The sequence below is a fragment of the Protopterus annectens genome, chromosome 1.part2 (assembly GCF_019279795.1).
Source record: "Protopterus annectens isolate FY-2018-M chromosome 1.part2, PAN1.0, whole genome shotgun sequence".
NCBI lineage: Eukaryota > Metazoa > Chordata > Ceratodontiformes > Protopteridae > Protopterus > Protopterus annectens.
The window spans coordinates 900,507,289-900,522,500 of record NC_056727.1 but is presented as its reverse complement, the minus strand read 5'-3'; the positions used below and the strand labels follow the sequence as shown (position 1 = coordinate 900,522,500).

General features: G+C 38.1%; 1 protein-coding gene across 2 annotated transcripts in view; it reads right to left on the bottom strand.

Annotated features, from left to right (window-relative positions):
- The window catches only part of CDC42BPA (CDC42 binding protein kinase alpha), a 3,351,611-nt gene that overhangs the window by 2,411,585 nt on the left and 924,814 nt on the right, over positions 1-15,212 (bottom strand). For both annotated transcript variants that reach the window (XM_044059574.1, XM_044059584.1), the window contains exon 4: positions 9,582-9,677. In XM_044059574.1, the coding sequence (XP_043915509.1) occupies positions 9,582-9,677 (96 nt within the window). The remainder of the gene's footprint in view (positions 1-9,581; positions 9,678-15,212) is intronic.

Below are 15,212 nucleotides of genomic sequence, written 5' to 3'. Positions count from 1 at the left end.
AGGGTATCCATGGGGAAAGAAACTGAGATGGTCACACAATGCACCTTGATAAATGCATAAGATCAGCCAAAGTTGAGTAGCTCACACAAATATTTAAAAACCAGAGGTGTGGACACCACACCGAGCCCTCTGTTACTGGTTAGACACCACAGAGAAAACCTCTTCCACTTGTAAACATAAGATTTTCTAGTTACAAGTTATTTTTGCCTCCCTCAATACCTACCGCACATCCTCATGGAACAACTGCCTGAAAAGTATTAAGATAGGATCATCCAGGATGTCAGCTGCAATTGTTCTAAGTTAAGATGCACCAGTTACCTCTGACACAGTGTGATCAGATCCAGAGAATGTGGAAGCTTGTGGAAATTGCTCTTGGCCATTTTCATTAAAAGAGAGAAACAACTTTGCTTGGGTAAAAAGGGCTGCACCACAATGATCTTTGGTAATTCTGTCTGACTCTCCAGAAGTACCATGGTTATCAGTGGAAAGGGTAGACATGCATATAAGAATATTCCCATCCAAGTAAGAATGTGTCTGCTCTCCAAGCATGGCTGCAAGGATGTCTCAAAGAGAATTTTTCCAACTGTCTGTTTTTAAAAGGGGTGAACAGATCTATTTAATGTGTTTCCCACATCTGGACCAAATCTAGGAAGACATCTGCCCTGAGTTTCCACTCATAAGGGTCTGCCCAGGATCTGCTTAGTCTGTCTGCCACAATGTTTTGCTCTGACTGGATGTATGAGGCCTGAAGAATCAGAGAATACTGTAAGGCTAGCTTCCCAGCTATCACTGCCAACCAAAAAACAGCGCATGTCCTTGTATCCCCTTGTGTGCTCAAATACTACATGGCTGTGGTATTGCCTGTGACCTCTAAAAGCGGACTTGAAGACCATAAGTGGTGAAGGCCTGAATCACTGCTAACATTTCTTTGACGTTTATGTGCTTTGCAGCATTAAAAAGACCAGATCTGCCTTGCACTTGAACTCCCCTGGACATTGCTCCCACGCAAAATCTGATGAGTCTATCTGGACTGACTGAACTGGGGTCTGGAGGGAGAAGGGTAGGCCTGGATTGAGAGGCATCTGATCCCTCCACCACTATAACTTTCATTTCACAAATTCCAGCACTGGGTCCTGGAACTCTAAGGGATGCAGGTGCTGGGACCAATAATCTTTTTAAGTACCTTTTAATATTTCTCATATGGAATTTGGCCAGTGGTATCATGAGGATCACTGATGCCACAAGGCCCAGAATTTTGAGAAACTCTCTTGCTGTCGCAGTTTCTTGAACATAGAAATCCATGAAAATCTTTTGATAAGTCAGAACTTTGTCTTCTTGTAGAAAGTCCATTTTTTTTCTGTGTCTATCATACATCCCAGGAATTCTTTGAGATGGTGTGAGACAGGACCTTTCAGGGTTCAACTTGAAGTCCAGGTGAGCTAGAATGGTCAAGACCTTGTCTAATGATTCCAAACACCCACAAACTGACTCTGCACAAATTAGCAAGTTGTCTAAATAAGGGACAATATGGATGCCTTGGGTCCTGCAGTAAGCAACCACAGGAGCCAGGCACTCTTGAATAATTGAGGTGCAGTAGGCAGCCCAAAGAATAATGCAGAAAACTGATGATAATGCGAGACAAACACAGCATATCTCAGACATTTTCTGAAGTTGAGAGCAGTTGGAATCTGATGTTATTCATCTTTCAGACCTAAAGTCACCATAAAACAGTGGATCGGAAAAAGAGGTAGGACAGTCTGCAGCGTGAGCATTTTGAATTTGGGTATTTTCAAAAAGGTATTAAGATAAGACAAATCTAACAATAGTCTCCACAATAGTTCCTTTTTGGTACTAAAATTATTCTTTAGTAAAATTATTTTCTTTTTGTGGTGCAGGAATGGCTTCTATAAGCCCTGTTTGCAACAAGTGAAGGAGTACTGGTCAGAACAGATGCGCCTGGGCTTCCAAGACACTTCTGAAAGCATATTTCGAAACCCGAGTCACACTAGAAACAATTTCATTCATGTAACATTTCTGTTCAGCAGGCAAAGATGCTGCAAAGTCATGTAAACTGTAAGCAGACTGCAAAATAAACCTCTACACAAAGTCTTGATAATTTAGATTTTTAAAGACTAAATTACCAGACTGAGCCAACCCCCCCCCCCCCCCCACGAGATTCTAACCCCATGCCAATTTTATCCAGGGGAGTAGGGCTGGAAGAAGCCAAGGACTTCTTGTTAGAGTTGGGAGTTGGAAAAACTGCAACTGAGTTGGCTAATAAAGGGGAAAAGAGAGTTGCAAGATCAGAGTACACCTTGTATTTCCCCATTAACTTTTTAGGAATTGATTCAGACATCTTCTAATGCCAGTAACAGAGGAGGAACAGCCAAAACATGTGTAATCTCATCCTCAGTGAGATAATAGACTCTGCCAATCTCTGGCACAGATCCAGATTGCTTCCAGTCAAATACAACTTTAAACCTAGCTACCATCTGTGAAAAGGTGAACATCTGCTTGGGTTTTTAAACCTGTTCACTTTCTGAAGAATCACAGTGGATGGTGTTCACTATTGTCTGCATCAAGAGTCCGCAACAAAATGTGCAGCCATAGGCTGATCTTCAGAGAAGGTAGACCCTTAGTCATTCTGAATAGGAGCATAGTCTCTGAAATTAGCTGACTGTAAAACGCTTTTAGCTAAGGAAACCACATCAGCCTTACACATGGTAATAACCTGATTGCAGTGTGGTGAAGTTTCTGTTACTTTTTACTGTGAACTACACTAGCAGTCAAAATATCATGGACATTGTATTATGTTTGGCAAGGGCTCTTATCCTAGACTTTTCCTGCACTTAAAGGCTTAGTTCTCCTGTACCTGAACCAGGTGCTGGAACAGCCCAGGAGGCTATGTCTAACCCCCCCCCCCCCTGTACAATAGAGGTCTGTCGGCTCACACAAGAGGGTGAAGGGGAAAAAGGTAAGTGGTCTGCTGGCCAGCTTTAGGCAACAACAGAGTCACAAACTGTAGTCTGAGGCATGTTTTTGTTTATTTGTTTTCTTTCTTTTTACGTGCAATTGGATATAAAGGGAGCAGATACGTCAGGATCCATCAAGTCAGGAGAACAAATACCAGACATAATAATACACTCTAAGGGCAGCAGTAATAGAAAACAAAGTATGTCACCACACTGGAAATCAAGCTAAACTGCATAAAATATAGCAGAAAAATTTAAAATGTGCTACACCTTGATCAACAACCTGTGTAGTAAAGATCAATACACACAGTCACAGTATCGAGTAAAATTCACTTGTCCAAATTGTTGCAAAAAGTCAAACATATGCTCTTAAATCAAGGAGAAACCTTTTACAATGGCATGAATAAGCATTTACTTAGAAATTCCTTTGTCAGAGACAAAAAAAAAATATCCACAGATAATGGAAATAAAGTAATTTGGGGTAAAATCACAACAAAACAGCTAAATCAGCATTAAATATATAGCTAAAGAAAAAAGTGAAAAAAGGCAACATTTTCCTGTCAGAACTTCAATAGGAAGTAGATAAACAAAACAGAGACAGATGTGACACACACGTGTTTGTGTGTGTGTGTGTGTGTGTGTGTGTGTGAATATATATATATATATATATATATATATATATATATATATATATATATGTGTGTGTGTGTGTGTGTGTGTGTATGTATACACACACATTTTACACAAAACAGATAGAAATCAAAAGTATACAATAATAAAGGGGAAGGGAAGTTCCCAAAGGAATGTTTTCTAAGTCTGGAAGCTGTGATCCACCAATGCAGGCCATTGAGGACACTCATCTGTGTGACTCCTACAGCTGGCACTAAAAGACTGAACAAGTGACATCCTCTGACATGGGTCAGGCTTGCCCTGACAGTGAAGAAGAGCTTATCTGATCCCTTAGTCAGAGGAGGTAATTATGAGCTCTGGAAATCTGCCAGAGAGGGCTTGTGCAGTCACAGAACCCATATGCCACTGAGATACTGTGAATGATGAACATGGTCATGGGAAAAATAATTTTCTTCTGATGACCCAGAACACAATACAAGCTCAGTTGAACAGTTAAGTACATAATGAAGCCATCTGAAAATGCTCTACCTCCAGCTACGGAAGCTGGCTTGAGTTTGAAGAAGGTTACAGGCTGACAAGGTAAATGTAGCAGCTGTTATAATTCATCTAAACCCTCAGGATAAACATAACTCTCTGCAATAGTTGATGGCAGCTACATGAACCCATCAGAATGCTGTTAAGGTATTCTAGCTGAATATTCAGAACAAAGTATAGAATGGCAGTCTACCCTTTTTGTAACTGTGGAAGCTATTTCCACAGAGCTGAGACAAAATACAAGGATGTCTCATATTTCTGGTTGAAAAAAATATAAAGTCATATGATAATTTTAGTTTCCCTAAGAATTTGTTTGCAGAAAGGACAACGAGAAACAGCAAAACACAAGGCAAGCTATACAAAGTAACAGTCACTAAACAATGGTTCACACAGCATGCAAGACAGCGTAAGTGTGCAAGTTTCTTCTGAAAGGTAATAGCCTAACAGCTGATACCACAGGAGAGAAATCAAGGAAAAATTACACAAACAGAAAATGTTTACAGGAAAACTGTCGAGTGAAACAGATCAGTTACGAAACCAAGAACCAACAGAAAACTTGACAGAAATAAAAAAAAAACGCCGACAGTCATGTACTCAAAAACTTTTATTCGGGAAACCACAACAGTTAAGCGCTTTTGTCAGCAACCACAGGCTGACTTCATCAGAACTGAAATAAAACAAAAACATGTTTAATCTATAGCATAAAAGCATCACCTGATTCAATTAAACAATCAAGTAAATAGTTCTATATGCTTGAAGTGCCAAGTGCAATAAAAAATGCCATAGCCATAAAAAACAACATAGTATATAAACACAAACAACTCTACACCCTAAAAATAACTTTATCTAAAATTAGCAATAATAAAATAGGATATTAATATATTAAAAATTGAACAACTTTAAATTTCACATGCTCGCAATTTAAGTAGGCTAGTTAAATTTGTTGCATCATTCAAGCCAGGGAAGGCAGTGGCATCTAATTTAATCTGCCAAAACAATTCTCTAAAATCAAGATAATCTTCCCATGGACCACCTCTAGGGTTCTGTGGGACTTTTTCAATGACACAAAATCTAAAATCATGTCCAGGGTTTTTATTGATGTGTTTGAATAAAGCACTAGTGTTGTTCTGGGTTCTTATAGCCCTAAGATGTTCGTATACCCTGTCTTTAAAGTGCCTTTTGATTTTACCAATGTAGAACCCCTTACAATTAATACACAAAGCTGCATAAATAACCCCCGCAGTGCTGCAAGAAAATCTACTGTTGGACTTAACTGTGTGGTTAATAATAATCTTGTCTGTGTTCAAAATGTAAGAACATTGTGAACAAAACCCACACTTCCTGGTGCCTAACCCACCATTACTTGTAATAGGATGAAATTCCCTCTCCAGTAAATTTGTGATGGTAGCCCCTCTCCTATAAACAACCATAGGGTATACACCAACCTTACTCAAGATAGTATCTTGTCCATAAAAAATTCTCCAATACTTCTTTAAAATACTGTACATCTCATTGTGATCTAAAGAGAAATTTGTAATGAAGGAACAAACTTGTTCGTTGTCTACTTCCCCAAGAGTGGTGTTTTTGGTCGTGTTCGCTGCATAAGTATTGTCTAAAAGTAACGGGCACAATTTCCCATCTAGTCTCATATTTGAAACCTCACTAATGACGTTGTCAATTAATTCCAGAGGATATCCTCTAGCCAAAAACATACCCTTTAAACAATTAATCTGAGTATGAAAATATTCAGTGCTGCTAACCATGCATGAAACTCTAATAAATTGACCTTTAACAACTCCTTTCTTGACATGTTCCAGGTGACTACTCTGATAGTGTAATAGACTGTTGCTATATGTAGGCTTCCTGTACAAATCACTAACAAAGGAGGCGTTGGTCAAATCCTTTCTTATAGTAACATCCAAAAAGTGAATTTCGTCTACATTATTTTTTGAAGTAAATCTTAAAAACTGCGTTGTACTGTTGATATAGGTTCATAGGTTGGTACTAGGCTATCGGCCCTAGGGCCTATAGAAGCCTAGCCATAACAATTCCCACATTATTTACTTCCCTGGACCCCTGTCTAGCAGGGCGACTGACATGATCCCTGGTGTGAATTTCTTTTCTCCCATCCAATCATCAATGTTCTTTTTGAAGAGGGCCAAAGAGGAGCTCTGCTTGACACGTATGGGCAAGTCTATTCCAGAGTCTGGTGAGTCTCTGGGTCAGGAACCTATCCCTCCAGCATGTTTTGTTTATTGTGATGACAAGGTTTAGATCCTTGGAGCGTGTGGCTCTGAGGGATTGGGATTTCTTTAAGTGTAGCATGTCCAACAGCTCTGGGTTTGACATGGTCTTGTATGTTACGCAGAGATCGCCTCGGAGTAGACAATATGTGACAGAGTATAGCTGGAGTTTTTTAAGGCAGTCAGCATAGGGCATCTGCTTAAGGCCTGTGACTCTTTTAGTGAGGTATTTCTGTGGCCTTTCCAGTTGTTGCAGATGTCTTGAGAGGTATAGGTCAAAAAATGTGACACTTCTGCTGGATCACCATTCCAGACAAAGAATAAATCATCAATATAACATACATACAGAGCCCACTGACTGGAAAAAGAAGAATGCAAGAGAAATTTCTTCTCCCACATGTACATAAAAATGTTTGCAAAAATGGGAGCGCATGAGACCCCCATAGCCACCCCACACTTCTGTAAAAAAAACACTGTCCATCAAAATAAACAAAGTTAAACTTTAAAATAAATTCCATAAGTGTTACCAAAACAGAAACCTGGTTATTATCAAATAAATTACAGTCAAACAAAAATTCTTCAAACCATTCCAAACCCAAAGAGTGTGGTATGACGTTAAACAAGTTGGTATTATCCACAGTTAGAAAACTAACATTCTCATCAAAAGGCAAGTTTTTAAGTTTTGTCAAAAAGTGCCAGGAATCTATACAAATGTGTTCCACATCTTTCAAAACATTTTTAAGCATAATGTCAAGATATTTACCCATAAAATGTGTTTTAGATCCCGCTGCACTAACAACTGGACTCATAGGAGGATTGTTCCTATCTTTGTGTATTTTAGGTATGCCGAAAATACTCATCACACTAGAAAATCTAACTGTGAGAAATTCATAAAGTTCAACATCAATTTGTCCCTGATCAAACAGGTCTTTAAGAAGTAAATCAATCCTATAATGTGAAATATTGACAAAATTCAGGGAAACTTCATACATAGCATCATCTAAAAGCAGAGTATTCATTCTGTAGTGGTAGTCACATCTAGTCATGAGCACTGCTCCACCCCCTTTGTCCGGTTTCATGACTCTGAGTGATTTAACCATACATAATTTTCTTAATAAAACATATTCAGTGCTGGATAAATTCAACCCAGTGTCATCACAAACGGACCTTGAACTCAAGAGAGTTCTAAATTCAAATTTAACCATACTTTCAAAAATAGTCAAAAAACTGACAAGGGGCGGATTAAAAACGCTTTTCTTTCTTAAAGCGTTACCATGAATACTATGTGAAACGGAATCAACCGATAAACGTAAGTTTATCTTACGCACAAAAAGTTTCAAGTCAAGAATTAGTTGTACAATGTCAGAATGTTTTGCAGGTACAAAATTAAAGCCTTTACATAACAGGTTAGCTATGTCAGCATCAAAGAACTGGTTAGAAAAGTTATAAACTGAGAAGCCACCTGCTGTGTTATAAACAATAGAAGAGGACATGGTGCATACATCCCCCGACTCATAACACACGTCTTCAGAGTTGGAACAAGAACTAACATCCGATGTATGAAAATGCAAACCAGTTACCAAATCATTTAACTCCATCTGGATTGTTGTCGCCTCGTGTTCTGTTGAAAATAATTCCACTAATAACCCTGGTTCACATAGGGCCAATGTTGACTGTAACTCTGCTGTTGTGTTTGGTTGCGTATCCTTTCCGATCTCCTCAACGGTTCTTCCCCTAAAGGGGCTCAATGATCCGGTTGCTCTTCAGCTCCACCTCTCACAGGACCGTTACCATCAGGAGAGTCGTTGTATGAAGTATCTTGAACACGAGTTGCCGTTGGTCTAGGGTAGGCCATACCAGACTGACAGGCTCTAATATCTCTGTCAAGTTTTTTTATTTTGCGGTTTTTATCATCCACAATGATCTTGTCCACATTATTTAACACATGTTGGTAGGCAGAAACAGAATGTTGAAACAAAAGATCATCATGTAACACTCTGTCCAACTCAGAAAGTTCGGAGTGTAACAAATCATTAACTTTGTTGTTGTTGTTCATCAAAATTTCAAGCAATTCAGTACCTTGCCTATCAAACAGAGTAACCAACTCACAGTATAATGAAGAATCTGCAGTCAAACCTGTAGGTAATTTCCAATACCCAAGTCCCTTCGGCACTACCTTTTTCTTGATACACTCAAGAAAGTAGGCATTTTCCACTTGTAACTTCTTGCATTTAGACAGTTTGTTTTCAAAAGTGGAAAGGGACTGTTGAAAAGTGCTTCTTTGCACAACATTAACGTTGTCACAGTTGAAAATAATTTCTTTGTTAAACCAACTTTCAAAAGATACATCCGAAGTGGTAGTAGAATGCGCTTAACTGTTGTGGTTTCCCGAATAAAAGTTTTTGAGTACAGGACTGTCAGCGGTTTTTTGGATTTCTGAAACAGATCAGTTGCTATTAACAGGCTACAAACTGCAGCACTGCAAAATACAAAAAAGGCCTTATATACATACAACGTATCTTGTATTAAATGTTTCTGACCTGTTAAACAGAGCACATTAGTGTAGCCTTGTGACTGACCTTCATTAATCTGCTATCTACTAATTCAATGCAGGGTCATTGGGGAGCTGGATCCTATCTCAGCAGTCAAAGGGCCGATAGGTTAGCAACCCACTGTAGAATGCGACTGACCACTGCCATCATACACACACACACACACACACACACACACACACTCACTCAAGTCGCACAGAGAGCACACAACTACAGGCAATTTAGGGGTTTGCCAGTTCACTTGGAAAACTAGAACACCCAGCGAAAACCCTCACAGACACAGGATGAATGTAGAGACCCCATATAGAAAACACACAGCGGAGGACTGAACTGGAGAACCAAGTGCTGTAAGGCAGCAACTGTGGTATGACTGTGCTGCACACCTTAATTTCTGTTTGGATAAAACGTCCTGCATTAAGTTTTACGCAGCAAAACAAATGTTGAGGCACAAACAAATCCACTGAATAATACACAGAAGCATAGGACAAAAAAAGTCATGCCCTATAACTTTAAAAGTTCCAGAAAAGATTAAATATTGTTGTTTCAACAGTACGTGGTACTACTTTGCAGCAGTCAGTACTCATGTCATTGCAAAATTTCAAGCTTATGTAATGCTACTTAAACTCACACAAGCACAAAATTACACTCACTAAATAGTTTTCATCCTGGAATGCATAGTGCAAAGAAGTAATCCACTGTTTGTCTCCATTTACGAGCACATCCCTTTCTTCTCGAAAACATGCTGTCTGCAAAAAGAGAAAAAAACATGCTTAGAAAAACAGAAAAGTCAGTAGAATAAACCACTTAGAAAAATAATTTTCAACTTTTTTATGTAATAATTGAAGTTAAAAGTAACTAGTTTAATGATATTCCTATATAACAGGATTCATTAGTGAACCAAAAAGAGAGCAACTCTACATCATTTAGCTTAATGAATATTATAGGCAGACTGTTTCATCCAAAAAAAGAGAATTTAAAAATGTCACTACAACTCCTTCACCAACATTACTTTAGTGGTGCGCTCAAAGAAAAGAAACTTTGTTGGCAGAAAAAAAAATAAAATATGAGCTTAATTCAACATATGTCCCTTAGTCATACCTCTCAACTGTCCAGATTTTCACAGAATGTCTAGATTTTTACCTCACAGTTTTGATTTGCTTCGCATAAAATTGTTGTTTTCTGGCAATTCACTTACAAATAACTGAGAATTGAAGTCAGAAAATAATGTAAGATATTTGAGTTTAAGACTTCATACCCATCAGAAAATTCATTCTAATGCAAAACCTGTTGTTCTATCAACTTTCTAAGTTTGCAAGAGGAATATTTAAAAATGTTTCCTATTTATGGGCCTTTGTCCCCCCACTATTTACACTTTGTCCAAATTTCTTGCTCTAAGAGTTTGAGAGGTATGCCCCTTAGTCTACTGTGTAAGCATGTACAATAAAAGCTAGTAACATAACTGCTAACCTAGTTATTTTTCCAGCTGAGTCAATGTACTCCTTTCTTTAAATACACTACCTATTTTATCACAACAAATAATTATGAAAAATAAAATACAGCATTCAGCCAGCTCCATGAAGCAGAAAGATAAATCCTTATTGCACTCCTAGCAATCCAAAATTTGAACAGAAATCACAAGAGCTACAGGAACTGATTGATAAAGGACTAGGGTGACAGGCCAATGTTGGAGCACATATTCTGTAGAAGTGCAGAGAAAAGGCAATAGAGTCCCACAGTATTGAGTGATCATGGATGCGAGGATCAAAACTAGACTTAAGTAGGGGAACCAGTGGAAGAAGTGCACCTGCAAAGGAGGGCAGGGACATGGATGAGGGTAAGCAGTTACTCATAGGTCCTGGCAACTGTGATTGCTAACAGGCCGGGGAAGTAAGGTTTAATGAAAAAAATGCAGCCTCCCAAGAAAGATAGTAACCTGGCCTCCGCACCAAACTATGTTTGAAAGAATGAGAGGAGGGAATATAAAGCCCAAAAGTGGTGGGGAAAAGGCTTGATATTTGCAAGGAACTGAGCTAAAAAATAAAGCAATACACATTAAATTGTATATGTATATCAATAACATGTCTCATATTTAGTATATACAGGCAGTTCCAACAAGACATGGGACATTGTAAAAACTAACAAATGGGCATATAATGTGCAATATTAATTTAAAACATACAGTCTCTCTCAAAGCTTCTATGAACACACCAGATAGCGAAGCTAAAACTAGTCTATATCATATAATAAAGCATCAAACATACATAAACATTAAAAAACAAACAGAAACTTCTACACATTTACAACAGTTCACTGGAACAATGGTACTTAAATAAAATACAACCAAAACATTTACACTGCTGAACATTCAGCAAACTCTTCATAAGCAGCTCCAGACTTTTTTATTGTGATGTAATAAACGTTTACTATTATTGTGCAACTCTGCAAAGGCCAACAACTAAACATCACTGGTTATCTATGAGGTTGGAAGGAATACGGCACACTATACATACAAATGAAGAAAGCCTGGGCTGTAGGCTCACTTTTTACAGGCAACTCAACTAAAATATAAAGCAATGGCAAAACTCATCTTCAAAATCAGTCATGCCACACATCCAGTACAAATATGCATCTGCACAAGATACAATATGCAGTATTAACTCAAAGCACTCAGAAGCACACTAGATATTCAAAGTGAATGAGATAAGGATAGTTTACATCTTATAATAAGATATCAAACTATATAGCCAGTAAAAAGAACAATTTCAAACATTTACCTATTTCACTTACCGCAGCTCACTGCAACCATTCTACTTAAGAAATATACATTTAGTCTTCTGAAGTTTCAACAACTGCTTCATATACAACTCCAGCATTTTTACTGGATTTAAAAATATTCACCTATCATACAGTTCTGCAAAGACACAGAACAAAACATCACAGGTTATCTAGGGTATGGCATAATGGTTAAGGTATTTACCTCACAAACACAAGGTACTGGGTTTGAATCTCATCTTTAAGGGAAAGTAGCTAGGCTGAAAATAGCCTGCAAGGGCAGCTAGCCTTGTACACCTATGAATCTGGTAGGAAGTAAATGGCTCGCTCACTATACCTCCAAAAACAGACAAACTGGGTAGACATGTCACTGAATGCCCTATAATAAAAGGCATATCAAGAGAAGACTGCAATCTTCTTCCTCTCTGGGGTGATATTTTAATATGCCCAGGTTTTCTCACTAACACACAAAGGAAACTGGCATCTTAAATTCTGTCTACAAAGAAGAAAAATATTTATCCAAAATGCTGTTTTCACATTTAAATTAAATGTGGCACTCAAGCCTTAAAAAAAAACAAGCAAGCAAAAAAAAAAATGCAATCACTACATAAAAAGAACTTCTACCTTTTCCAACAGACCCACCAGTTTAACATTACCTGATTTTACCTTCTCTGTACAGTTGTAAATGTCTTTAAGTAAAATATTTGCTTTAACTAAAATAATTCTCATGTCAAAACCTATCTTCGAATGAATCCAGTCAGCTCAACAACTCTAACAGCCTACATGCTTGATTTAATGAGAAGCTAGTGTTATGGCTCAGTACATTCTGATGCATTTTTTATGCTTTCAGCAAACCACTCTATTTTAAGCGTTCAACATAACTACCATCCCTGGCTCCATATGGGGTTTCATGCTAACCACATATGTTTCTTTTTGCATCCTGAAGCGAAAATAAGAAATAACTCAAAAGACTCAGGAAGACAACCTCCAAACAAATTTTTGTGCTTGAATACAGCTCAGAAATAATGGGTGGTATCCATAAACATATTCTGCACTGGGAAATACAGCCCCACCAGAGCCCTAGGGAAGTCACAAAAAAAAAAAATCTAATGCAGACCAAGATGGGCTCACATCAGTGCACCACATAACCTTATAAACAGAGTAACTACACAAATGAATACCCCTAGAAGTTTGTATTACCTGTGATTTACAAAAGCACATACTATACACAAATATCCCTACCACCTTCCATTCGTACCACTTCTAACCATTACTCTTTCAAAGAATCTCTTCACTCACACCTAATATCCCAATGGGAATGCTCCTGCTCTCTCCCCACATAACAAATGATATCAAACTGTTGTTCCCTTCATTCTGTGGAAAACAAACTCCTTTTTCACTTCATTCAATGCCTTAGATTCCTTCTCTCTCTCTCTTTCTCGATCTTATTCTCATCTAAAACTTTCTCCTTCTATTCATCTCTCCATATACTTTTATTCCAGTTCTTATATGTTAGTTGTAAATAATGCATCAGACTGTTACTACTTATATGCGATTTGTAAACAATGAATCAGACTGTAACTATGAACTGTATGTTCCTAAGAAGAAATGCCTCTCAGCTGTACAATGCAATGTTCCATTGCCAGTCAGTTTTAACTCCAACCTCATCACTAGTGTGTATTATTTGCAATGTTTGCTGTATTAATTGTAAAGGTCTTGCTCAAAACTGCAACCCTTGTATAAATATAATCTTTAAACTAGTGTAACCTAGAGTGCTATTGGAGCTTTTCTCCCCAGGACTCCATTGAAAACGGGTTCAAATGGCCCAATGGACTATCCTGGTAAACCAACTGCAAATAAAATAAATAAATAAATATTTCAAGTAGTAACTGTGACACATCCTGGTAAAAAGCCCATACTAACTAATGCAAAACAAACCAAAAGTCAATGTGCAATGGCAAAAAAAGCCCACAGATATACACTCATCCTCCCAATGTTGCACTGCAACCATACTGTCCCCATGCTGTGTCCTACAAAGTACAAACAAAATAATTGCTAGAGTCCAGCACAGCATACCTCAAACTAACACCTGCACATCTCTCCCCACTTAGTAACATAGTAGTTGCAGGTAGATGACAGCCAACTGTCAACATGTCTGTCTCTATTCTCTAGAGGTGATATTTCTGAATGTTAATGAAAAATTGTATAAACTAGAGGAGTGAGGCATGAAGAATAAAGAAAAGGCTCAAATGGAAGTATTTACGGAAGGGTTAACTATGCCAAGGTTAGAGGAAGATGAGGCTCAAAAATTAATAGCTAAGACAGGAAGAGATTTGAAAATAAATGGTTATGTATATCAAATCAACAAGAACGTCTCCAAGAACAGACAGAATTTCTGTTGAGGTCTGGAAATCAGTAATGAATAAAGTGATAAAGATATGGAATATTTTGTCTGACAGAATTTTAAAGGGGGAGCACGTGCATTTTGAAGAAAGCTGAGGTGGATGCATACCTCTCAATTCCTGAGTCTGTAGAATGCCCCTGATTTTGTCTCATAGTTTTGCCCTGTCTGTCATTAAATTGTTGATTCTTTGACAAAGTCCTGAGGATTGCAGTCAGTTAATAATATCAAACACTAAAATGTTATACTTTCTATTGTTCAGAAAATGCACATTGATGTAAAAAAACTGTTGCTCTGTTAACTTTTTAAGTGAATTAAATGTCCCTGAATTTGGGCCTTTGTCTTCTATTACTTTGGCTTGTCCAGAATTATTGAGCAAAGAATTTGAGAGGCATGGCTGGCTGTATTACCCAATCAGGTGAAAGACTCATCAGACCCAACTTCATATAGACCCATTTCAATTGAAAACCATGACTACAAAGTACTTATGTCTATACTAGCTAACAGTGTGCAAGTGTTGCCAAAATTGACAGATAATAGTTCAATGTGGTTTTCTTGAGGGAAGGCAAATAACTGACAACGTTAACATTACAATGATGTCCCAGAGGGAAGCACAACCTAAGAAAAAGCTGCTATTGTTGGTGGGTCTTGATCCAGAGAAAGCGTTTGATAAAATTAGCTGCGATTTTATGAGCAGAGCAGTAGTATAGTACAGTTGTGTACACTTACCATAAATATAGATGTTCGAGTGTATTCACTGTTGCAGTCATCACATTTGGATTATCTGCCTGCAGGTAGCCCTCAGCCAACCTGAATACCAGAGTCTTGGGATTTTTGCATCAGATGCTGTCGCTTCCTCCATGACGTCAGGTCGCCAGGGGCATAAAACATGCAGCGGACGCCATTACATCAGTTTTTCTTGGCCCAGATGTCAGGTGCCCCCAAAATATGAAGCAATTATATGGTGTGGAACACCCCCAGCAAAAAGCAAATACACATAGTATAAGATATGCCAAACCAAAAAGGATAGTTGCAAGCAAAGACAATCAGGGGGCTGGAGGGAGGGTAACCAGGACTGCAACAGTGAATACACTCGAACATCTACATT